The sequence below is a fragment of the Berghia stephanieae genome, chromosome 3, assembly GCF_034508935.2.
Source record: "Berghia stephanieae isolate SIO BIC M18660-M18661 chromosome 3, UCSD_Bste_1.3, whole genome shotgun sequence".
Lineage (NCBI taxonomy): Eukaryota > Metazoa > Mollusca > Gastropoda > Nudibranchia > Aeolidiidae > Berghia > Berghia stephanieae.
Genome location: NC_088362.1, coordinates 2,470,650 through 2,496,612, shown reverse-complemented (window position 1 = coordinate 2,496,612; position 25,963 = coordinate 2,470,650). Strand labels below are relative to the sequence as shown.

The 25,963-nt window shown below is 35.4% G+C and overlaps 1 protein-coding gene across 1 annotated transcript in view; it reads right to left on the bottom strand.

Moving 5' to 3' along the window:
- The window catches only part of LOC144966951 (uncharacterized), a 28,159-nt gene that overhangs the window by 1,366 nt on the left and 830 nt on the right, over window positions 1-25,963 (bottom strand). Inside the window, exons 2-4 of the mRNA XM_078903645.1 lie at window positions 25,237-25,338; window positions 20,348-20,412; window positions 17,908-17,915 (exon numbers count right to left, since the gene is read on the bottom strand). Coding sequence (XP_078759771.1) covers window positions 17,908-17,915; window positions 20,348-20,412; window positions 25,237-25,338 — 175 coding nt within the window. The remainder of the gene's footprint in view (window positions 1-17,907; window positions 17,916-20,347; window positions 20,413-25,236; window positions 25,339-25,963) is intronic.

The window sequence follows — 25,963 nt, the reverse complement described above, 5'->3', positions numbered from 1 at the left end:
ATCTTTATCGATGTTTGAACGATAAATTGTTTTGTTTTTCTATTACTACGCAATGGCTTGTACCGTGGCCTTCGTACAGTTATGGCCTGGCACTGAAATCCAAAAGGACTGGCAGTTTGACGTCATTATTTGGTTTTTGCACCGCTTAGTGAGTTGTTGTTAGTAGAGCTCATGGAGACAAGTAATTTCATTGGTTGAACTATTGAATACAACTCACGATTTGTTTTCTTTTGTAGCAAAAGACTGGCATTTTGACATCATTTTTTGGTCAGTGTCAGGCCATCACTTTACGAAGGCCACGCTTGTACCCTCTCTTAAGCATGATCTTTCACGTTCATATATCTAGTTTGTTAGAGGGACTTAAGTGAGAATCAATCACACAACTCGAGATCGTAAAACAATAACAAAGGACGCTGTGACGTCAATTTCATTCCTTTTACACATGCTCATATATATAAAACACCTCCTGTTGAAATATATATTTTTCGTAGATTGAATAAACTGGCAGTTATGAAGCTTTTTTTGTTAGGTTTTTTTTGGTTTTTTTTTTGGTTGATTTTTAACTCTATTAGTTCTATTTTTCCGTCTCACCGACTTTACGTTAGCGATAAAGAAACAGGAATGTCACTCCTATGTCTCGATTACAAATCATAATAATATAACGTTTTAATATACTTTATTATCATTATCATTAATTCCTAATTTCTCGGTTTACACTTCAACTGAATCAACTGAATCGCTTTTCATGAATTTTTATTAATGAAGTTATTGAATATAATTCCCTACTTAATAGAACCGATCAGCGTTCAGGCGAAGTGAATGTGCGCCCGTCGTGAGCTCAAAGGAATGCCACCGTGCTTTTTTCAATAAATGGCTAAACCAGTTGATAGCTTTTGGAAGACGGGAGGGTTATTGGGTAAGGGTGGCAAATCGACTGACAGGCGAGCAAATGGGTTATCTAGTTATAAATTGTTTCTGCGTGATATTCAGTAATGGGAGCGATCTATAGATAGAATGCGCTTGGCCAAGGAGTTCACAACATTGCCATCCGGAAGTATAACGGACCAACACACAAACTCTGTGTAACCATGAACTTTTATAGCTGGTTAATACAGTTTGGTGAGAACAACTCACAAACGCGGATGGCAAAAACAATAACAAAGGCCTGAGTGACGTCATCTGCATACTATCTATAGATAGTTCTAGTTGACGTCACTCAGGTCTTTGTTATTGTTTTTTGCCATCCGCGTTTATGAGTAATGCTCACTAAACTGTATTAACCTGACTATAAACGTTCATGGATACACACAGTTTTTGTGTGTTGGTCCGTTATACTTCCGGATGGTAGTTATGAGCTTCTTAGCCAAGCGTATAGATAGAATGCGCTTGGCCAAGGAGTTCACAACATTGCCATCCGGAAGTATAACGGACCAACACACAAACTCTGTGTAACCATGAACTTTTATAGTCTGGTTAATACAGTTTAGTGAGAACAACTCACAAACGCGGATGGCAAAAACAATAACAAAGGACTGAGTGACGTCATCTGCATACTATCTATACTATCGATTGAGTGACTAGGTTGGACGAAAACATGATTATAGATAGTATGCGCTTAGCTAAGAAGCTCATAACATTGCCATCCGGAACTATAACGGACCAACACACAAAACTGTTTGTATCCATGAACGTTTATAGTCAGGTTAATACAGTTCAGTGAGCATTACTCATAAACGCGGATGGCAAAAAACAATAACAAAGACCTGACTGACGTCATCTTCGAACTATCTATATTCATGTTTTCGTCCAACCTAGTCATCAATCACATGATTTGTTAATGTCCAACGATTGGATATTTCTTAACAAATGTAAACACGCTGCTTTGTTTACAAATGTTATAAACATACTCATGTGTCAAGCTGAATAAAATGACCAATCGTGATGTTAGATATTTCAAAAGCGGTGAATACTTTTCACTATGTGGGACATTTTGAGCACGCTTTGCACTGTGACCAATGACCTAAAGCACATGGAAAGGAAATATAGATGGAATGAAGTTGACGTCAAATGGGTCTTTGTTATTGTTTTTTGCCACGCGTTTGGAGTAGTGCTCATTAAACTGTTATAACCAGACTATAAACGTTTAAGGTTAGACATAGTTTTGTGTGTTGGTCCGTTATACTTCCGGATGGCAATGTTGTGAACTTCTTGCCAAAGCGCATACTATCTATAGATCATGCCCATTGTTTCAACCAAAAATAAATAAATAAAAGAAGAGAAATCCAACAGTCCACTGCAAGCGTTGAGATACAAAGAATATGTAGACAATGTTTATATAGAGAGAAGTGTTTTGTTGTTTTGTATAGGTAATAAGTTTCCCTTGTTGGAGACAAATATCCGGAATTTAAAGTTAATATTAGATACCATTTTTCCTATAGGGAATGAGATTAGCGGAAGAGTAGCGTCCCTTGATTGGACGTCATCCATAGTCTGTGACGTCACCGGCGGAAAAGTTATTAGAGAGAGAACGTCATGTTGGTTGTGCTCATGCGTCTCTCGTCCTCGCGGAAGCGACACAACCAACATGACGATCTCTCTCTAATTGTATGTATACAACTTGTTTTGTTTTGGTTTGGTTTGTTTTTTAAGGGTTTTACGGCACTTGCAACACATTTAGATTTTATCAGCGCCAGTAAAAAGGAAGAAAATGAGATAGTAAAAAGTTCTAGAATTACAATTAAAGCACCCAATAGAAAGTAAGACTTAGGGGAACGGGGAACAAATAGGGATAAAATGTAGATTCCAAGAGCATACCATCAGTGTACTTAGTTTGAGATCACCTATAAGTCTCATCCAGAAACAAGCACAAAATCCAACAAAGAAGATTACACTCAAATGCTTACATTATACATTCAAAATAACAAATATAATAATACATAACAGAGAGATGATTTACAAGGAAAAATATCATCTCTCAAAACAATAACTATGCATTTGACTTTTCCCTCCCAGCTAGGACTCCGCAGTGCTAGGACAAAACCAAGTAATCTCATTCCAAGACAAAGACAGAAAGCATGTTGGAAAACAGATATAGGGGGATAGAAGACACAGTATGTACCTCCCTGCCCACTATGGAGGTCAGGAACCCCACCCAATGGATACAACTTAGAGCAAAGAAAAAATAATGAATGGATGTTGACAGTGCGATCGATTGATGAACATGAATTGAACGTAAGAATCCTGGGTGGCAATACTCTTCAACAGTCGTAGCGTCACTTCCTTCCTAATGACGCATGGTAACTTTGTAACATGGCTCTAAACTATCGGAACAAATGGCGGACGCCCGTATAAAATATTTCTCCGGCGAGCATAAAGGTATCCAGAGAAAAAAAAAACCCATAAATTTGATCATGTTTTACTTGTTACACATTCTGATCACATGACATATGAAAAGTTCTAGCCAGCTTGAAGAATAAAAAGTAATGATTTTCTTTGTTTAGAACCAAGATGGCCACCGTTGCCGGGTGGCGTGACATCAGACTACTGAATCCAATTTAAACAACAACTAAAATGCATTTCTCCCTCCCTTTTCATCTACTGGGTTGTCATAAGTGTTAATCAATACTGATTACGTATCGATTGAAAATATCGATAATGGATGATTAGCAAGGCCAGAAAAACCCAATCAAGTGATAGAATTTCATAGAGGAAGTATCGGGCCCGTTTAAATAATCATTACGACTTCAAAGGCTTGCTCGTATCGCTTAGAGCTGTTCCTTGTTCGATCGTGTTGCTTCACTGGGTACGTCAAGTCTTCAACAATTGAAATGAACGGCCTCGTTAGTTACCGATGGCTGCTGTGTATTGCGATTAAACAAATAAATGGAAACATTAATAATATTATGGAGGAAAAAGTAATAAGAAAACCGATGGAATGCTTTTGACGTTGTTTTTATATATAAGGTTGTTGTGATATCAGGAGTGTTGTTATATGTGATGATGATGATGATGATGATGATGATGTGATGATGGATGATGAATGATGATGATATGATGATGATGATGAGTGATGATGAGATGTGATGATGATGATGGTGTGATATGATGATGATGATGATGATGATGATGATGATGAGATGATATGATGATGATGATGTATGATGATGATGATGAGATGATGATGATGATTATGAGGATGATGGTGATCATGATGATGATGATGATGATGATGATGATGATGATGATGATGATGATGATGATGATGATGATGATGTAATTGTTGATGATGCCGTTTTTTTGATGACTACGATGTTATTAGTGTGCATCTGTGTGAGTGTGTCTATGTCAATATTGTATTGTTATAAATGTGTAACCAAATGACAAATTGCCACTTTTTAGGACAATACGGATTTATTATTAAAAGCAGTTATTTTAAAGAGCTATGAGATCCGTAGAGTCGGAGTTTATCCCGGTTTTTGGGCCTTGAACAGACAAGAGCAATCGATTGCGTTTCTTTCGCTCGGACAGAGTCTGTCAAAAAATAGTCTCCGCCAGATCCAATCGAAAAGTATAGATAGTATGCGCTTCGCTAAGAAACTCATAACATTGCCATCCGGAAGTATAACGGACCAACACACAAAACTGTGTGCAACTATGAACGTTTATAGTCTGATTAATACAGTTTAGTGGTAACTACTCATAAACGCGGATGGCAAAAAACAATAACAAAGACCTGAGTGACGTCAACTTCGAACTATCTATATTCTGTCCGATCTATTGACTGTGGAACAGGAGCATCAGAATGAAATCACTTCACCTGTGATCGATACCGTTCCCTTTGCGTGTGAAGCGAATACTCTACCAAGTGAGCCATCAGGACCACTCCCCCCCCCCCCCTCCCCCAATTGTTAACTTTGGAAAATGTATTCGTTGCTTTTCCGTGAGAGGAAGTATCTAAATCTATATCTATGTTGGGTGGGCGTGAATTTCGGGGGGAAATTCTGAAATTGGCCGGTAAGGAAAGAGTTCAATGAAAAATTGATGGTTACAATTTAAAAGTTAGGATAAAGTTCTGGTTTATGAGTGGTTCTATGCATTTCACATTACACATAAATTTATGTCATAGATATTAAGTTTGTCCAGAAAATCGTTTACCAGTTTAGCCATTCCCCTAACCCTAACCCTACAACTCGGTCAAGCGGACCTTTGCTCAGAAAGACAACTTGAAACTGCTGCAATCTCTTCTCTTTCTATCTAGATAAAAGTACAGACCCGGGTTATTGAGCTTTATATAGCGCAATACCCACTAAATGTGCTCAAAGCGCTTTACAAGGGGTCCCTGGTCAACAGCAACATTTAACATGTAGGACGGGACATGACGCCTGTTAGGCGATATTACAATTTTTCGGACAAAGACAACGCTGTTAACGGCCAGGTTCTCATTTTACACCTGAGTCGGTGAGAGAAGTGAGTAAAGAGCCTTTTCCAAGGATCAACTATGCGTCAAGCTCGAGGCTCGAACCCAGACCTTCCGATCCGAAAGCCAGTGTCATACCACAAGACCACATAGCCGCACATGACACATTCATGTCATAGATAATAATTATGTCCAGAAAACGTTTACCATTTAGCCATTTCCCTACAACTCGGTTAAGTGGGCCTTTGCTCAGGAAGACAACTTTAAACTGCTATTCTCTTTCTATCTAGAAAAAAGTACAGACCCGAGTTATTGAGCTTTATATAGCGCAATAGCCACTAAATGTGCTCAAAGCGCTTTACAAGGGTCCCTGGTCAACAGCAACATTTAACATGTAGGACGGGACATGACGCCTATTAGGCGATATTACAATTTTTCGGACAAATACAACGCTGTAAACGGCCAGGTTCTCATTTTACACCTGAGTACGGTGAGAGAATGTGAGTAAAGAGCCTTTTCCAAGGATTCAACTATGCACCCACCGCGAGGCTCGAACCCAGGACCCAGGTTATGGGGGTTTGATATCCATCATTCACAATTGTCTTCGTTTTTGTTTTCTGTTTTTTTTTTGGTGTTTTGTTTTTTTTTTTTGTTTTTTTTTTATGGTTTTTTTTTTCATATGAACACGGTCCCAAGTTTAGCTCATACCATTCGATTATATTCGAGTATTTGAATACACCACATCACGTAAACACTCACCATACGGAGTCTCTCCCTGTCAGAATATATCCACATCATCGAAAAGTTGAATGATTTTTCTAATAGTCTAGATATCTAGTTTCCCTTTCACTACTCGTCACATCAAAATACAATATTATAAGCGGTGATATATCTAATTTGCAAAGAGTGAAAAATAACAGAAAAAAGGCACCTCATTCCCATTTTATGGAATATTCCAAAAAGCACAGGTTATACACGGTAAAAATGTAGGTCAGCTCTAAGGATTAACAGATTAAAGACAGATTAACCCGTTATATGTCGTTCTCTGAGAAGACACTATTTAAATTCTGACCAGAAAACTCATCCTTCAAATATTGATCGATTTAAATGACTTTTATTTGGCTAAAACCTTCAAACCTGGGACCTCACGAGTTTTCTGGCCAAGTTTAAATACTTGTCTTTCGATAGAGCGGCGATTAACTGGTTATTATTGTGGTGATCACTACTGGTGAAGTAACGTTTTAGTAATCGATTATTACCTTCCAGCACCGTACAATACATGGCATTGCACATCTGGCAACATCAAACAAATTGGATATACGTCGATGTGGTTTGATTTAGCTATTCGGATATTAATGAAATAGCTTTATCTGCATCAATCTGTAAGCATGAATGGCAATTAAACCTGCCAAAAAATGGACAATTCATTACCAACCCCACTCTGCGCCTTCTGACTTTAAAACCGCAAAAAGACAACACTGGATCACCGCGAACCGACTTAGAACCAACCATGGCCGCAGTAAAGAAAGCCTCTTTCGATGGAGACTCATTGACTCACCAATCTGCCAATACTGCAAAGGGGCACGTCAAACCATCGATCATATGGTCCTGCAATGCCCAGTAACAAAATTAGAAGGGGGTATGAAACGATCTTTGAAGCCGGAGATGACCTGACATCATGGATCGACAAACATAATCTGGAGGTGTAGCCTTACGCTACTACTACTACTGTAAGCATAATAAGATCATTTAGTTTGAAGGATACAAGAGGGCAGAAAGTTGACTGTTTGGAAATCAGTTTGAGGGCTTTCTTTAAAATCAGAAAAGTGAGTGGAGAAGGCACTTATGTTGGTAACAACAAGAGATGAAGTAAACAGGAAAGTTCCAGAAGACAATAGAGAATACAAATTTTCGCGGCAGTGATGGGGGGTTTGAACCCGCGACCTTACTGGTTCGACAACTCCGCCTGGCCGGGGAGAGCGTGACTCTACCGTATGAGCTCTGATGGATCGTGGATAGCTCATACGGTAGAGTTCTAGATTTTCTCTGTATTTAAAGAATGTCTCAATAAGTTCCATAATGAAACTCCTTCGTTGTCATTATCCGGACTCATTAAGCAAAGTTGTTAGAGCAACAATAACCCTACTTGTACGCCAACACTTTACCACTACGATAAGGATTAAGAAGATTATCGATATAATCCTATGTCATCGGATTAACAGTCACTATGGAATGTGTGAGTTAAGGTTGTCCCGAGATCAAAGTACATGCTAGTATGTCATGTGACGGTTAATAAAGTAAATATTTACTTAGTCTTTCAGATTGAGTGGTAAAAAAAAAAACATCTTTGAGAGATTGTACCCGTAACTGCAATAGATAGAACGAAGATGACGTCACTCAGGCCTTTGTTATTGTTTTTGCGCGTTTATGAGTAATGCTCACTGAACTGTATTAACCTGACTATAAACGTTCATGGATACACACAGTTTTGTGTGTTGGTCGGTTACACTTCCGGATGGCAATATTATGAGCTTCTTAGCCAAGCGCATAGTATCTATAGCTTTATATGGAATGCTTTAGGGTTGATGTGAATTATCGGTTTACTTGTAGCTATAATAAAGACATTTAATACATTTATGCGGCTATGTGGTCTAGTGGTATGACATTCGCTTTCGGATCGGAAGGGTTCGAGCCTTGCGCTCGGCGCATAGTTGGGTCCTTGGAAAAGGCTCTTACTCACATTCTCTCACCGTACTCAGGTGTAATATGAGTACCTGGCCGTTAACAGCGGTGTCTTTGTCCGAAAAATTGTAATATCACCTAACAGGCGTCATGTCCCGTCTTACATGTTAAATGTTGCTGTTGACCGCGACCCCTTGTAAAGCGCTTTGAGGACATTTAGTGGATATTGCGCTATAGATAGTATGCGCTTAGCTAAGAAGCTCATAACATTGCCATCCGGAAGTATAACGGACCAACACACAAATTCCACGTGTGTATCCACGAACTTTTATAGTCGGGTTAATACAGTTCAGTGAGCATTACTCATAAACGCGGATGGCAAAAAACAATAACAAATACACGATTGACGTCATCTTCGAACTATCTATATAGATAGTTCGAAGATGACGTTACTCAAGCCTTTGTTGTTATATTTTGCCATCCGCGTTTGTGAGTTATTCTCACTGAACTGTATTAACCAGACTCTAAAAGTTCATGGTTACACAGAGTGTGTGTGTTGGTCCGTTATACTTCCGGATGGCAATGTTATGAGCTTCTTAGCCAAGCGCATAGTATCTATAGCTTTATATGGAATGCTTTAGGGTTGATGTGAATTATCGGTTTACGAATTGTAGCTATAATAAAGACATTTAATACATTTGTGAGGCTATGTGGTCTAGTGGTATGACACTCGGTTTCGGATCGGAAGATCCTGGGTTCGAGCCTCGCTCGATGACAATGTTATGAGCTTCTTAGCCAAGCGCAAACTATCTCTATAAATCTCAATTTTAGAATACAATGTTTACAGCATTGCCAGCATCGCACACAGACAATATTACAAGCTGTCTCTCATATTCGTTCATGTTGTACGTGCTGGTTTCACTGGCAATCAAAGGTCTCCATCCAATCCACGCTTTCCTGCATCTTGTGCAACATGTTTAACATAACATGTGGTATAGGGCAAAATAGGATAAGATCCTTTGAATGCCCTTAATATTAACGCCTAATATTAATTAGTAATGCCATAAATCTATTGATTAAATATTACAATAACGATACACGTGGTAAAGATAGTATTTCAACTTAAATGTACTCATGTGGTGTACAAACATATATCTTTAACCGTGACATGCAAAGCGCACACACAACCACACACACACACAACACACATACACACCACACACACATACACACGCGTATAGAAGATAACCATAATAATATAATAATGCATAATATATACATACAAGATTGAAAGCCATGTCAACAGCAGAGCAAACAAGTATTATTCGTCATATATAAATCTCCCATCATATAATTCCCTGTCTACTAACACCTTGAAATAATCCATAGATTTTGCATTCTTTGTTTCAAATTTCAAACTGTTCCATTTCTGAACAATACGAATATCGAACCAGTTTTGTCTTATGTTTGTTTTGCATCTAGAGACAAAAATATTAAACTTGTCCCCTCTAGTAAAAGTAATATTAGAATATGAAAAAAAATCAGAAAAGTCCATCCTATCCAGACCATGTACCAATCTATAAACCTGAATTAAATCCCCACGAATTCTTCTATATTTCAAACTGGGTAAGTCAAGAAATTCTAACCTTTCCTTATAAGATAAATACTGTATTGTATACATTTTTTTGGTAGCTCTCCTCTGTACACTTTCAATACTAATAGATTGTCTTTTATATAATGGGCTCCAGATGAATTTCCGTATTCTAGAATTGGTCGAACGAGCGATTTATACAAATATAAAATGTGGTTTTATCAAGACTTATAAAGGTTCTAGATATATATTATTCCCATCATTCTGTTTGCACGGCTTACACAATTATCAATATGTAAATCAAAATTCAAATGTGAATCAAAAGTAACTCTTACATCCTTTTTCATAACACACAACGGAAAGTAGATTTGACATAGACGTATCGGTAAAATAATTATGACATGGATTATTTTTTCCTATATGTAATACTTTACATTTCGAAACATTAAAATCCAAATGCCATGTTGTAGACCATTTGAAAAGTGAAAATATATCATTTTGTAGAATGTTATGATGTTCAGTTGTACTATAGATCTTTGTATCGTCTGCAAACAGTTTGCAGGCTGAATTTATGCCACATGGTAAATCATTTATATATAAAAGAAATAAAAGTGGCCCCAATACGCTTCCTTGGGGTACACCGCTAATTACATTCTTAAAATCCGACCCCACACCATTGACAATGACCCTTTGTATTCGATTATTAAGAAAGTCTTTAATCCAGTTAAAGATATTCCCTTTAAATCCATATGCTTTTAGTTTAATGAATAATCTCTCATGAGGTACAGAATCAAAAGCCTTGCGGAAATCAAGATAAACAACATCAATGCATTGATCACGATCAATTAACTTGGTAAAATCCTCCATCACCTGTAAAAGTTGAGTAATGCATGATCTCTTTGATCTAAAACCATGCTGGTTATCGTTTAGCATCGTATGACTTTCAAGAAAGTCCATTATTCGGTCTTCAAGATAGACTCCATAACCTTACAGAGTATGCATGTTAAGCTGATGGGTCTATAGTTTGCAGCATCTAATTTGCTTCCCTTTTTATGAATGGCAGTAACATTGGCTTGTTTCCATTCAATGGGTAAAGTACCAGATTCAAGAGACTTATTATATATTGTTGATAGCGGCTGTGATATTTCAAAGGCCACTTCTTTCAGTAAACGGGGATGAAGGGAATCGGGTCCCATGCTTTTAGTCACGTCTAAATTCAACAATTTTGCAAGTATGTCTTCTTGTGTAATATAAAAATCGGGGACGTTTAATTGATTTGTAACATTGAACGTTGGTATATTTGTAGTGTCTTCTTGAACAAACACAGATGAAAAATAATTATTTAAAACATTAGCTATATCTATATCCGAAGTAACCTTGGTACCATCATCTTTCAGTAAAACACTAACACCTGGTTTTCTTTTCAACTTTCTGTTTACGTATCTCCAAAAGCCTTTCGGACTACTCTTACATTCGTGTGCCAATGTACATTCATACGTTTTCACAGCATTTTGAATCGTGTATTTGGTATTATTTCAACCTTGACATAATTATGAAAATTATCTGTTGTAGGATACTTTTTGAATTTCTTATACAATTTATGTTTCTTATTAATTGTACGTTTAACGTTTTTTGTCCACCACAATGGTTTATTAGAACTAAATTTTTTGTTACATCTTAATGGAATGTGTTTAGATTCTATACATTTTAGTTTGTCTTTAAAAACAACCACGCTTCATTCACACCGTAGCCTTCAAGAGATCCCCAAATTTACGGCATTTAGGTCTTCTCTACAAGAGTTGTAATTACCTTTGAAATAATCAAAATAAACATGTGAAGGATGTTTGGCGGATGAAAGATTTAACGATATAAGAAGTGAGTCATGATCACTTTTACCACCGAAGGCAAATGGTCAATGTTATTAATCCAATAATCATCGTTACAGATTACCAAGTCGAGTATATTACTAGTTTGGTTCAGTCGGTGTCTCGTAGGCTGTGTCACCAGCTGAATAAAGAAAGCATCCTAATTGCCTCGACAAATAGATAGTCGGGAAAAAGTTAGACATGGTTCTGTCCATTTAATGTTAGGAAAATTATAATCTCCGACAATGATCACGCAATCAAATTTCATTCTACCTACTGACTGTAAGGTTTCTTTTATATCCCTAATGAAAGTTAATTTGTCTGAATTATGAGACCTATATATATTTCCTACAAGTATGTGTAAAATTTTTATATTCAAAATCACACCATACACTTTCACTAATTATAGGTTGATCAAAAGAGAATATATTGGCATTAACACAATCCAAAACATAGATAGCAACCCCCCGATTTGGTAATTTAAAAATTTTTCCCCCACGAAAAAAATTAATTTTAAAATCAATCTAATTTAATTTTTGGCAAAATTTCGTAAGAATATATCAGGGATTTTTTTCTGTATAAAAATTTTTTTTAATTTTTTGATCGTTTGTTAAGTAAGCTATCGACATTAGAATAAATACAAAAAATCAAAATTTGACAAAGGAAGTAAAAAGGGAAATTTTTGTTGGGTTCACTACGGGTTCCAGACAGGTCTGTGATAAGTTATTGGTCGGGTTTTTCCCCGTTCGTTGGGGCGTTTGAATAAAATTTTTCCCCCCCGGGCTGAAAAAGTTTTGCTTGGGTTTTGGTGATGGCCCTATCTGGCTTGTGAGGAAGGGGATTTGTCGAGGATACTTTGGTTTCATTTTTTTAATTGTACAATTCGGGGGCTGGGCTGTCGGCCCCATTTTTTGTATTTGGGCATGGGGGACTGCCGGGACCAACCCATTCACCCAAGTTTTTAAACCCATGATTGTCCGTTCATTGACCACCCCGAGAAAACCCTTTTCGTTTTTTTTGCGCTTTGAGCAGATTAAATTCTTCTGCGTAAAGTCTTAAATATTGAAGCCCAGCCTTTTAATTTTTTTGGCCTTTTGACCCCATATCACGACCCAATCGCCTAAAATTTTGATAATTTTGCCGGTATTTGTTTCGTTCTCCCAGATTAAAGTGAATTTCCCCGGTGTGCAATTTTGGTTTTTCTAATCTATTGAATAAACCCAGAACGTGAAAAGCATCATCTTTGGGTTTTTCGTTTGTTTTTTTTGGTTCCCCAAAAATCGGGGGTTTTCTTCGAATTTTTTTTCCAATTCGTTGTTTTTTATTGTTTTTTTCCCATCCTTTAGTAAAACTGCCCAAATCGTTTGTCGCTGCCGGCCCCCGGTTTTTTAAACCAAAGTTACGGTACCCAATGGGGGTTTCGTGGGAACACCGATTTTATTCCAAAAACCCCCTTCTTTTGTCAAGTTGTTGTTATTGTTGTTGTTTTGTTGTTTTTTATTATTATTATTTTTTTTTTTTTTTATTTTTTATTATTTTTTTTTATTTTATTATTTTAAATACGTTAATTTTTCTTTTAAAATTTCTTTACCCTAATTAAACAAAAACAAAAAAAAAAAAAAAAATTTTTAATTTTTTAAAAAAAAAAAAAAAAAAAAAAAAAAAATAAAAAAAAAAAAAAAAAAAAAAAAAAAAAAAAAAAAAAAAAAAAAAAAAAAAAAAAAAAAAGGGAGAAAAGAAAAAAAGAAATTATCAAAAAATAAAATTTCTCTTACCTTTCCTGTTTTTTTCAACGAAAAATAAATTTTTAAATTGAAATATTTCCCCCTTTTTCCCCCCTTTCAAATAAAGTCCCGAATAAAATATAATTGATTTTATCAAAAAATCGACCATAAACCTTTAAAATTAAAAAGCTGAAAAATAATTTCAGTTAAAAAAAAGGGGGATTTGCTTGTATTTTTTTAAAAAGCGTAATGAAAAGGGTCAGCCAAACCCTTTAATAAGTGGTGAAAATAAATTTTTGCTTTCAATCTCCTGACAAAAAATAGACCTTTAAAAAATAATGAAACTTTATCGAGGGGTGAAGAGAAAAAATTTTTCCCGAAAATTTTGTTTTGAAATAAAAATTAAAAAAAGTTTAATTAAACACACAATGCACCCGAAAGTGATTTGATTTGTGAGAAAATTTTTATTGGGTGCACAAATAAAAAAAAATTTTTTAAAACCGTTTTTAAAAAACAACAAGGAAAAAGTTTCGTGAAAAATTTAAAGAAAAGGATTCTAAAATTCTGAAAACATACAATAAACATTTTTTGGGCCCCTTGAAGGGAATTTAATATAACCAAAAATTTTGTAGATTTGAACATCGGAAATTTACCATCGTTTTTTTTTGGTTTTTTTTCTTTAGTTGGGTTTTCCCTTTTTTTGGGGGGGGGGGGGGGGGGGCTATTTTTTAAAAGAATATACCCAGTTTTTTTAAATTCCTTTTTGTTCTTTTTTTCCTTTTTTGTCTTTTTTGTGCCATTTTTATTATGAAAATTTATGCCAATTCTTTTAAAAAAGATATTTTTTACTCTGAAAAGTTTAAATGAAAAAGCTTCCTTTTTATTTTTTAGTCTAAATTTAACTAAAAGTTCACGGGGGGTTATTTGTTGGAAATTTTTAATTCGAAAAGTGGTGGACAGCATTATGTTGATTTTGGGTTGTGATAGTCTACGGTAAAACGCTCTAACGGCAGGGAGTGTGTCCCCAAAAGGGGGGGTTTTTAAAAAACCCCCCCAAAAAGCCCAAATGTTTTATTCCATTGTTTGGATTTTTATTATACTTTTGTTTTAATTTTGCGAAATTTTTCTTATTTTCTTACCTTCCCTTACAATTATTGAAATGAAAGTTTAATGTAAAATACATATCAAATATAAATGAAAAAGTGACCCTTTGCGTTTAAACAAAAATAAAAAAAATTTTAAATTTAAAAGGTATTGCAAAGACCCGTAATATCATGGGGGGGATTTTTGCGTTTTTTAAATGGGTTTTAAATTTGGGGGAAAAAATTGTACGATTGGGAAATAAAGAAAAAATTTAAAATTAAAAAAATAAATTCCTTTTTATCCCAAGGGAAATTTGTCTTTAGGGTCTTTCCCCAAAGGGAAGACGGAATAACCCGGGGGTCACCCGCAAAGTGAGCTGGGGGTGCTTCTCAAGCCACAAACCCGCGCGGGGGGTGATTTTATTAAACCTCGGTCCCTTTTTGGGTCGAAGCAAAGCGAAACCCCTGGCCACGTCCCCCTTTTTTATTTTTTGGGAAAAAGAAGCAAAACGCCCTTTTTTTAAAAATCTCCTATTGAATTAAAAACCCCCCAAAAATGTGAAAAAATTTAATTTTCCCAAGGGCCCCGGGAACCTGGGAAAAAATGACAACTATGACCCCTTTTTTGGGTTTAGTTCTAGTACTTTAAAATTTTTTTTAGACAAAAACAAGGTGGCAATGGTGGTACTCATTTTTACACGAGAGAGAGGGGGAAGGAGAGAGAGAGAGAGAGAGAGAGAGAAGAGAGAGAGAGAAGAGAGAGAAGAAATGGTTTAAAGAGCCCAAAGGGGCCCTTCATACAAATAAAGGGGATTATCAACAAACTTTTCAATTTTAAAAATTTTAAAAAAATAATAATGAGCTTTTTATAGCGAAAATATCCCCAAAGGGTCAAACCTTTTAAAGGGGGCCCCCGGGGCAACACCCAAAAACCCCCCTTAAAGGAGGGGCCTACCCTTTTTTGGCGTTTTACAATTTTTGGCAAAAAACAACGCTGTTAATGGCCGGGACTCTTTTTAAACCTCATACGAGAGAGAATGTGAGTAAAAAGCCTTTTCCCCCAAAGGGTAAAATGTCGCCAGCGGAGGCTCGAACCCAGACCTTCTGACGAAAGCAGTGTCCCAAACTAGACCACATAGCCGCACATAGGCTAAAAACAAAAAAACAGAGAAAAAAACAACACAGAAAAGAAAACCCCAACCACAAATACACGCAATTTATGACTGCCTATTTTCTGTCCCCAAAAGGTTTTTAAAAAAAAAAGGGCTTTCATCGTCCCCCCCCAAGCTTTTGGAAAGTTTTGCAAAAACTCGCACGCATTTAGGACAGAAAAAACCCCAACCCCAAAAAAAACAAAATTTTTGCCATGGATCAAATCAGGGTAAAGCTGCAAATGAGGCCCCGAAAAATAAAAAGAAATTTATTTTTGTTTTAATAAAAACAGTATGTAAAAAATTTCCCCAAGAAAGAATAAATGGCAAAAAAAATAATAAATAAAAATAAAAATAATAATAATAATAATAAATTTTTAAAAATAATAAAAAATAATAATAATGATAAAAAAAAAATAATAATAATAAAAATTTAAAAAAAATAATAAAAATAATAAAATAAATTTAAAAAAAAAAATTAATAAAATAATAATAAAAATAATTAAAAATAATAATAACAATAATAATAATAATAAAAAAGATAGTATCAAGGGGGTAAGTGGTTTTTGCAGTAAAAAAAGGGAGGGACGATGTGGGGGGGGGTAGTATATATTTATGGGGGGGTGTTGGGAGGAGGGGATATTTTGGTTTTTAAAAAAATTGTTTTGGGGTAGGGGGTTTTCATCGGTGGTAGGTAGCATGGTGGGGTTGGGGTGATTTTTTGGGAAAATTTAGGGGATGTGAGATGATATGTGGGGTTGGGAAAAATGGGGGGGGGTTTTTTGTTTTGGGGGTGTAGGAATGAGAAAGCGTTGGGTTGTAATTTAAAATTTTAAAAGGGATGTTTTTGTATGGCTTGGTGAGTGTTTTTTTTCATTTTTAAAAAAAATTTAAAAAAAAAGGGGGGAAATTTTTAGGGGGGGGGGCGGGGGGAAAAACCTAATTTAGGGGGGAAAACTCCTTTTAAAAAGGGGGACTTTCAGCCCCCCGAAAAAACAAAAAAATTTAAAAACAAATGGGTTTTGATCAAAACACCTACCTGTGCACCCCAGGGCCCCGAGGGGCCAAAATTTTTTTTTAACCCTTTTTTAGCAACCCTCCTTCGTTTTTTGCCCGCAAAAAAGGGGAGCTGAACCAATTTCAATTTTCTTCTTTTGAAACTAGAATTCTTTGTAAAGCGAAAAAAAAAAAAAATTGAACTTATAACACAGAGGGTTTTAAAAATTTTTAAACCAAAAGTGGGCTATGTGGGGCATTTTAAAACCCGCTTTCGATTTTAAAAGGGGGGGGTTTAACCCCGCGCTCGCGCATAGTTTAGCCTTGGGAAAAACTTTTTTCTCCATTCCTCCCTACTCAGGGGTTTTAAAAAAAATACCCCCCTTTTCAGCGTTTTTTTTTTTCCAAAAAAAATTTTTAAATTTTCCCCCCCGGCGGGGGGCCCTTTCCCACATGTTGCGGACCAAAGGGGGCCCCCCCCCAAAGCCTTTGAGCACATTTAAAGGGTATTGCGCTATATAAAGGGTCAATTTCTTTTTTTTTAGCTCAAAATTTTTTAAAAAAACCCCTCTTCATCTCCAATTTTTCTTATTGCCACCCAAAAAGTGAAAAATACGGACCGTGCTCTTTTCAGTTTAAACCCGGGTTTCCCTTTTGAAAGACTTCTTCCCTTCGTGTTTCAGAAATTGATATTTTTTTTAGTCAATCTTACTAGCAAGCGATCAGTGAAAGTCAAAATTTTACATGTCAAATTGCCTTCTTGGGAGAGTATATAAAGGGTTTTTCCTTTTTTTGGGGCCCTCTTTTGTTTTTGATTTTTTGACTGGCATTGCATGACGTCAATGAGTTTGTCCCTCCTGTTTTAAAGAGTTTTACTAGGGTGTTACGAAATCCAGGAATTTTTAGGTCGGGAGTTTGAACATTTTCCCCCTTCTTCTTAACTCACTCAATCCTAGAGTTTTTTTCACTTTTAAAAATTTGGGAAAAAAACGAAATAAAGATGATAGTATTTTTATAGTTTTTTTAACATCATTAACAGAAAAAACAAAAAAAATTAAAGTTTTTATATCCCCCAAATTTTGGGTCTCAAAAAAAATTTAAAAAATGGGGATGGGTAAAAAAACCCCCCCGGGGAAACAAACCGGATATATCGGGTTGGGTTTGAGTGGTTAACACGGAAAAAAGGGGGTTTACCTTTTTATTTTTTTTTATTCTATCGGGGAAAAATTTTTTTAAAATTTTAAATAGATTCCTGAAAAAAATTTAAAATGTCCACTATAAAAATTAAATTTTTCTGTCAAAAGCTTCCATTTCCCGGGAAAAAACCCGGGGAAAATTTCCGCCCCCCAAAAACTTTTAACCCCCCCTCACACTACCGGGGCTTAAAAGAGACACTTTACAGCATCCCCTGATGAATGGAAAAAGAAGGGGAAATAATCCCTAAAAAGGGGGCCCAAAATTTTTTAAAGGGACCCCCCAAAGGGAAAACCGGGGCCCCGCTTGGTGGGGAAATTTTGGGGGCTGAAAAAAGGTCGCCCAGACTTTGGCAAAAACAGCCGAAAATTTAACAAATGGGCCCAAAAAATCAAAAAATGCCCAAATGCCAAAACCCCCCCAAATGTAGAACCCTTTGTTTTCCCTGTCCTTTTTTCCAACAAAGGGGGTTAGAAACCTTTTCACAAATGTGAAGATAAATAAAAACCCCTTTGGGGTCGACTGACAGATAAAGTTTTACCCCACCATAAATACACTACAAAACACCCCTGGCCCCAGCACAGACTGAAAGTGGCCCCCCCCATACAAAACTACAAACACTATTCCAGGGGTCGCGCGACAGTTTAAAAGTGTACCCCACCTACATACTACAAAACTATTTCCCCGGGGGTCGCGCGACAGTTTTAAAGTGTCCCCCCCCATACGAAAACTACTACTTCTTCCAGGGGTCGACCGACGTCTAAAAAGGGGACCCCCCATACATACACTAATACAAATTTTTGGGGTCGACCGACAAAACTAAAAGGGTTTTCCCCCCCATACGATACTACAAAAACTACTATCCAGGGGTCACGCGAAGATTAAAAAGGTAAACCCCCCAACGATTACTCTACTAAAATCCAGGGGTCACGCGACGATCTGAAAGTGCCCCCCCCCCCCACATATACTCTACTACAAACCTTTGGCCCCCGGGGACAGATCTGAAGTGTGCCCCCCATACTAACTAACTACTATCCAGGGGTTTGGGGCAAACAAAATCTAAAAAGGGGACCCCCCCCTACGATAAAACACCAAAACTATCCAGGCTCACGCACAGATCTGACGTGTGACCCCCCCAACTACTACTCCCTACTAAAATCCGGGCCCCGCGACAGATTAAAAATGTACCCCACCATACATACTACTAAAATATACCATGCCAGGGCACAGATCTGAAAGGTGACCCCCCCTACATACTTCTACACTACTACCTTGGCTCACGCACAGATCTAAAGGGGGCCCCCCCACCATACTTTTAATCTACTATATTCCATGGTCGCCGGAAACAACTGAAAGTGGACCCCACCATACAAATAAAACACTATCTACCGGGGTCGACGCAAACAGATCTGAAATTTTGACCCCCCCATACGATACTAAAACTAATTTCCCCGGGTCGCCCGGGGCAGATTTTAAAGGGGTGCCCCCCCCCTACAAAACTAAAATTTAGTACACTAAAAAAAAAGAGAGATATAAATGGCTTTTTTTGGTAAATTTTTTTTTTTTTAAAAAACCCCCTTTTCTCACCCAAAATTTTTCTTTTTTTCTTTTATCTTGCTTTGTTGAAAAAGGGGGAAAAACCCGTAACAATGTGCGAGGGGCCCCGTACGGTACCTAAAACCGTAACAGTTTTAAAACCCATAATTTATCAAAACAATTTTTTCCCGTCTATTTTAACATTCAAAACCCGTCCCCAACAAAAAATTTTTATCATTTTAAATGAAAATTTTAAAGTAAACTCCCCCCAAATTTTAAAAAAAAACAAAAACTGCGCTAAACCTTCTAACGTAAAAAATGTTGATCCCCCCCCTTACAGCTGGAAAACGATTAAAAACATACGGAACTAGAAATCCTTTAAAATTTTAAAGGGGGAAATTTTTTTTATTTCTTGTTTAACTGCGGAAAATTAAAAAAAAAAAAAATTTTTTTTTTTTTCTCCCAAAAAAAAACCCAAATTTTTTGTGAAAAAAAAAACCGTAATTTTTTTTCCCAAATTTTTAAATGCCCCGAAATTTTTCCCTTTAATTTGTAAAAATTTCGACGATCTGTAAAACGGGAAAAAGGGAGCACTAAGCAGCCCGGTTTTTCTCCCCACCCCAATTTATTCTGCTATGGAAAATTTATCGTAATGGGAAAAAAAAAACAACATAATATTTAAATTTTTAAAAAATTTTAAGGGGAAAAAATTTTAATTTTAAAGGGAAAAAAAAAAAATTTAAAAATAAAAAAAAAAAATTTTAAAAAAAAACCCAAAAAAACGAGCCCCCAAACCCCCGCTTTTCGATAACAAATCTGGGCAATGAAAATTTTTATCGAAATTAGGGGGAGGTCCCCGGCTCGAGAACAGTATACGGGCCCCAAAGGATTCCCGGGGAATTTTTTCCCCAAGGGAAAAAGCTGGACCGCCCCGCAAATAAAAACCCCAAAATTTTTTTCCTCACAAAACTGTTAAAACTCTCTTTCCCCCTTTTAACTGGGTTTTTTTTTTTTTCGAGCTAAAAACAGCAAATTTTTGCATTATCCTCTGAAAAAAACACAAATCAAAAAAAATATAATTTTTTTTTTTTTTTTAAAACTTTTCATTACCCCAATTTGTAATACACGACTGTCCTAGAGACACGGGGGAAGGGGCCCACCCCCGGGGCTGCTACCTTTTGGGCCCAGAGGGGGCAGAATGGGGGGGGCTTTTTGCTCGGGTTTTGGGGCCCCCCAAAGGGGGCGGCCCAATAAGAAAAGTTATTTTAACCCCCCCTTTAAAAATTTTGACAAAATTTTCAAATTCATTTTTTTTTTAAAATGCAAACAACTGTTACTTTCAAGTTTTTTGTAGTAAAAGGGGATTTTTGCTTGGGGCTAAAAATTTAAAGTAAAACTCATCCCCCCTTTTTTTTTTTCCAAGGCAAAACAATAACCAAATTTTTAAAATTTTTTCAACAATGGTCTGTAATTTTATGGTTTTGGATATGTTTTTGAATGTTTTTTCTTTTTAAATTTTTTTTCACAAATGAAAAGAAAATAGCATTTTTTTTTTTACCACTTCGGGGTTCACATGTTCAAGGGTTTTCAGGGGGATGCTTCCATATCGGGGCTTCACCTAGTTTTCCTGACAGTTTTTCCCTTTTTAAAGGGTTTTTTCCCCTTCCTTGTCCCCAAACTTGTTTCAACAAGGGGGTTGTGAGAGGGGTCCCCGCATAAAAAAAAATAAGCAAAAACAAAAAAGGAAAAAAAAAAATAAAAAAAAAAAAAAAAAAAAAATTTGAGCTTTTTTTAAACCGCAATATCCCAAAGGGCTCAAAGCGCTTTAAAAGGGGGCCCCCGGCAACAGCAAACCTTTTTTAAAATTTTGGAAATGGGAGGGGGGGCTTTTGGGGTGACATATTTTAACCCTTGGGGGGTTATAAAAGGGGCCAAAAATCAAAAAATTTTGGTTTAAATTTTAAAATTATGCTTTTTTTTTCCTGTTTTTTTTTTCTTGTTTTTAAAGTTGGCCCCATTTGGAAAACAAAAATTTTTCCAATTTTAACCCCCCCGGGAAAATTAAAACTTTTCCCAACAGCCCCAAAAAGGCCCCAAAAAACAAAAATTTTAAAAAAAAAAGGAAAAACTTAAACCCGAATTGCATCCGCACAAAAACCGGGGCCAGTGGAAGGAATGACAGGGGTTTTTTTGAGAGGCAGCAAAAACGCCCCCACGAATATTAGGGGTGAGAGGCCTTTTGCAGTCGTCGGGAAAAATTGGCCCCAAGATATCTGTGGTAAGTTTTTGTTTTATTTTAATGGGGGTTTTTTAAAAAGCTATTTTTCATAGTTATTTTTTCCCTTCAAGGTGTTGCCAGTAACTGCCCCTTTTTTGATAAAAATTTAAGCCAACAGTGGCTTTGGGGGAAAAAAGGGGATGGCTAAAACTGAAATTTGGGGGTAAAAGGTTTGTAGACTGGGAATGGAAAAAAGGGCTTACCCCATTGTAAAAGGCCTCTTCCCCATTTCCATTTCGTTCGAAACTTTTCTTTTCCCAAAAAAAGCTGTTTGGTCCGCAATTTAAAAAAATTTAAAAAATTTAATTTTTAAAAAAGGGGGTGTTTTTTTGGGTTTTTAAAAAACTAGCTTTTTTATCAATAAACACAGGGGGGTATTTTTAAATTGGGGTCACGTTAAATGATGACAACAAAAATGCCTCTCTCTCTCCCCCCTCTCTCTCTCTCTCCTCTCACACACACACACACCACACACAACAAACACTTTTTTTTCATTTTCAAAAGGGGGAAAACAACAATATCAAAAAAAAAGTGAAACATTGTCCGAGACATAAAAAATTTTTTCTGAAAAAAATGTAATGTTTAGTTTTTTTTAAAAAAACCTTACTGAGCTCCCCTAAACCTAATATCACACACAACACACACACACACACAACACACAACACACCCCACACAAAATTTTTTAAAACTTAATAAATTTTTAAAAGAAACAAATTCAAAAAATTTTAATAAATCATTTTGGGCCAATGAAAAAGAAAACATTTTTATTTCCAAAAAATTTACTGAATAAAAGATTTTGATTTTAGATCACCACATCTGAGGTCAAAAATTCAAAAAATGTCACTTTGGGCACGATTCCAAAAACTGGTGACCATAAAACCCCACTTAACTTTTTAAAATCAAAAGCCAACATAAAATTCACAGTAAAAAATGACAATTGTAAATACTCCCCCAATTAAAAAAAAACAAAAAAAAAAAAAAAAATAAATTAAAATTTAAAAAAAAATTTGGGGAATCTCCCCAAACCTTTTAATACAAAAAAAAAATGTTGTTGACCTCCCCCTTTTCCAAGCGGGGAATCGACTAACCCTATCAAGGGCGTGAACTGACAAAACCCTTTTTAAACCCTTTAAAGGGGAAAATTTTTCCCCTTTTTTTTTGATAACTGCGGTAATTTAAAAAAAAAAAAAAATTTTTTTTTTTTTTTCTCTCAAAAACTACGACCAAATTTCTTTTAAAACAAATCCGAAAATTTTTTTTTCCTTTTCCCTATGTCCAAAATTGTGCCCCAAATTTTTCCGTAAAAAGAGGTGATCAGTTAGGGGGAAAAGAGGGTATTAAAAAAGGGGTAATCTTTTTTCCCCATTTTAAAATTTAAAAAAATCAAAAAAATCTTTTTAAAAAAAAGGGAACCTAGCATTTTTTTTATTGATGAGAAATCAACGTTTTTTTTTTTATTCCATTTTTTTGGGTTTCAATTTCTTTTGTAAAATTTTCCCAAAAATTAGTGTGTGCGCTTTTTGTGGTCTGTTTGGCTCGGATAGTGTTTTTAAAAGGTTTGAAAAAAAAAATTTTTAAAAGGGGGTTTGGGGGTTCAAACTTTAGCGCTATAAAAGAACACTTTATTTTTTTATTATTTTTTATTTTTAAAATTTTTATTTTAAATTATTATTATTTTTTAATTATTATATTATTTTTATTATTATTTTTTTATTTTTTTTTTTTTTTTAATTCTTTTTTTTTTTTTTATTATTTTTTTTATTATTATTATTATTTCTTTTTCATTATTTATTTTTATTATAAAACATCATCATCATAAATCAAAACATCATATCTCATCTCATATCATCATCTCATCATCATCATCATTTTTAATTTTATTATTATTTTTATTATTTTTATTATTAAAATTTTTTTTATTTTTAAATTTATTTTTAAACATTATTTTAAATTCTTTTTCCCTTACCCAGAAATTTGGGGGCACATGAATATTGAAAAAAATTATTTCTCTCATTATCATCTTCTTTTTTCTTTTTAAAAAATTGATTTTTGGGGCATACGGAAAAATCTCGATAAAATTTGATGATGATAGTGGGGGGGACAAGGCAACAGGTTTTTCTGGGGTAATTTTAAAAAAAAAAAAAAATTTGCCCCCAAAAAATTTTTCAGGGAAAATTTACTACTTTTTGAAGAAATAAAACCGATTTTTAAAAAAGCAATAAAAAATCTATAAAAAAAGTTTTGATCAAAAAAATTTTTTAAGGCCCCAGCTCCCATTTAGAAACAATAGCTCATTTTTTGAGCATGCTTCACACCAAAGGGAAATTTTTAGATTAAATCCCGGGGAAGCCGAAATTTTTTTCCCCCCCCTTTTTCCCCCCCCCCTTTTTGGGGGGAGCTGGTCTAAAAATTTTGGTAAAAAAGTATTTTTGTGTATCAATTGTCCTTCCAAAGGGGCAAGAAAAATTCCCTTTTTTTCTATTTCATGTTAAAAAACCCGGGGAAAAAACCCCCCTAGGGCTAATGGTTCTAAAGGGGCAACTACTACCTTTTAAATTTTTGGGAACATGGTCTTTCCTTTGTACCCGAAAAATACGAGAGTCGAATACCTGCTGCGTTGTGTGGCCTGGATCAGTCACCTCGCCAAGCAAAGTCTGCACTGTGACTGATGACTGGGTTATTCCAGTCTTTCCTTGGAATAAACCTTAAAGACAAATTTCCCCTATGGGATGAATAATGAATGTTTATTAGATGATTAAATCTAAGTTGGTTAGACACTAGTACCAAGCTAGTCCTTCAATATACTTTCAGACAGACATCCAACTACACAGCTATTGAGTAGTGGTCCCAAGCATGCATGCTTACTGATTGCTGATAATTAAAAAAAATAATAATCAAGTTTATTTATATTGCACCATATCCTCTATACAATAAAGCTCTAGTCTAAAAAAAGATGATGCTAATGATGAAGGTGTATCTGTGGCACTAATTTCTAGTAGTTAAAATAATACGTGTTAAGTAGATGTAATGAGACATCACCAATTACGTGCGATTTGACATTCATTTGTGTTCCAACATGCAAAGCTTGACGAACAACAATTATGACAATACCCCTTGACTTGACTAGAGTACTTTCTTAGTAATAAGGATCTTGATTTGTAACAAATTGGGCTACCCTCATAGTCAGAGATTTTTCTTTATGAGAGCATTGTGGTATGTAATCAATACTTACCAAATACCCTAACAACCCCATCCTTCTCTTTCACTCATACTATGACTATGACTAAATTCTTCCTCTTACCTGATGATGCCAGTCAGTTCATGTCGAGTTGACATTGATAAAGGGTTCCTTCTAAAGTTCCTGACTTCGTCCAAAAATTTAATTATTGCAAATAATAAGAAGCTTTTAAAAAAGGGATTGCTAAATGGAACAGTCTAAGCTGAACGATAATTATGTCAAGAAAGTTTAAAGCCCTTTACAAAATGAAAATAAAAATATTGGCTTTGAAAACACCAAAAAGAGGCAATTCTTTTCAATAGGCCAATAGCAGTAACATGAAGGTGAGCATTTTCAGATTTTCGAGTTTTTATAAGATTTGTATTTTAAATTAAATTGAAAAATTTATTAAACCTTTCTTTTTAAAATTTTTAAAAATTTAATCAGTTTCCACCGTAATTACTTCTAAGTCTGACTTAAAAGACTGCACTATATTAAACTTACAGCTCTGAATGTTTGGGCTTGACCAACATGCCCATTTTCAGAATGAGCAGCATAGATTATGTCAAAGAATTCACCAATCACAGCGACTCGTCGAAATAGAGTCTGGGGATGATAAATAAAAATATGTATTGAGCAAAAGAAAAAACAAATTGGAAAAAGGATGACACTGTTTCAATACAAAACAGAAACAGAAAGTGTATAATATTAAATTGTTTATATTCATATTGATTTATAGTACAGTCCATTCCTGATAATCGCAACTCGGTTAATCGCAACATTTCCCAAGAAACGGAATTAATTCTATATAAAAGTCACCGGTTAATTGCAACAAACTTTGGTTAATCGCAACAAATTTTTGCCCTTAAAAAAGTGGTAAATTCAAGAAATCAATCAAAAAAAACATCATGATTAAATTTCATCATGGAAGAAATCGTGACAGGATGAAAAATCGAGAGTGCTCTATCGTTTGGTGTTGTTTATTTTAAAATCAATGCCAATTTAGTATATCTTTTGATTGTGGATAAAATAGGTTATAATTTAGCTTTGGATAATTTTAAAATTAGAAAAAATTTCAGTGGCGGCACGTTTTTAATAAAATTAAATTCAGGGCAAAGTTGTATACCGCAGCATGAAATTCGTTCCAGCAAAATCCTTACTCAAATCTTAATGGCCATTTTAGGCCAGTTTTGGGCACTACCACAAACTCGGGGACCCAAATAATTTTGGG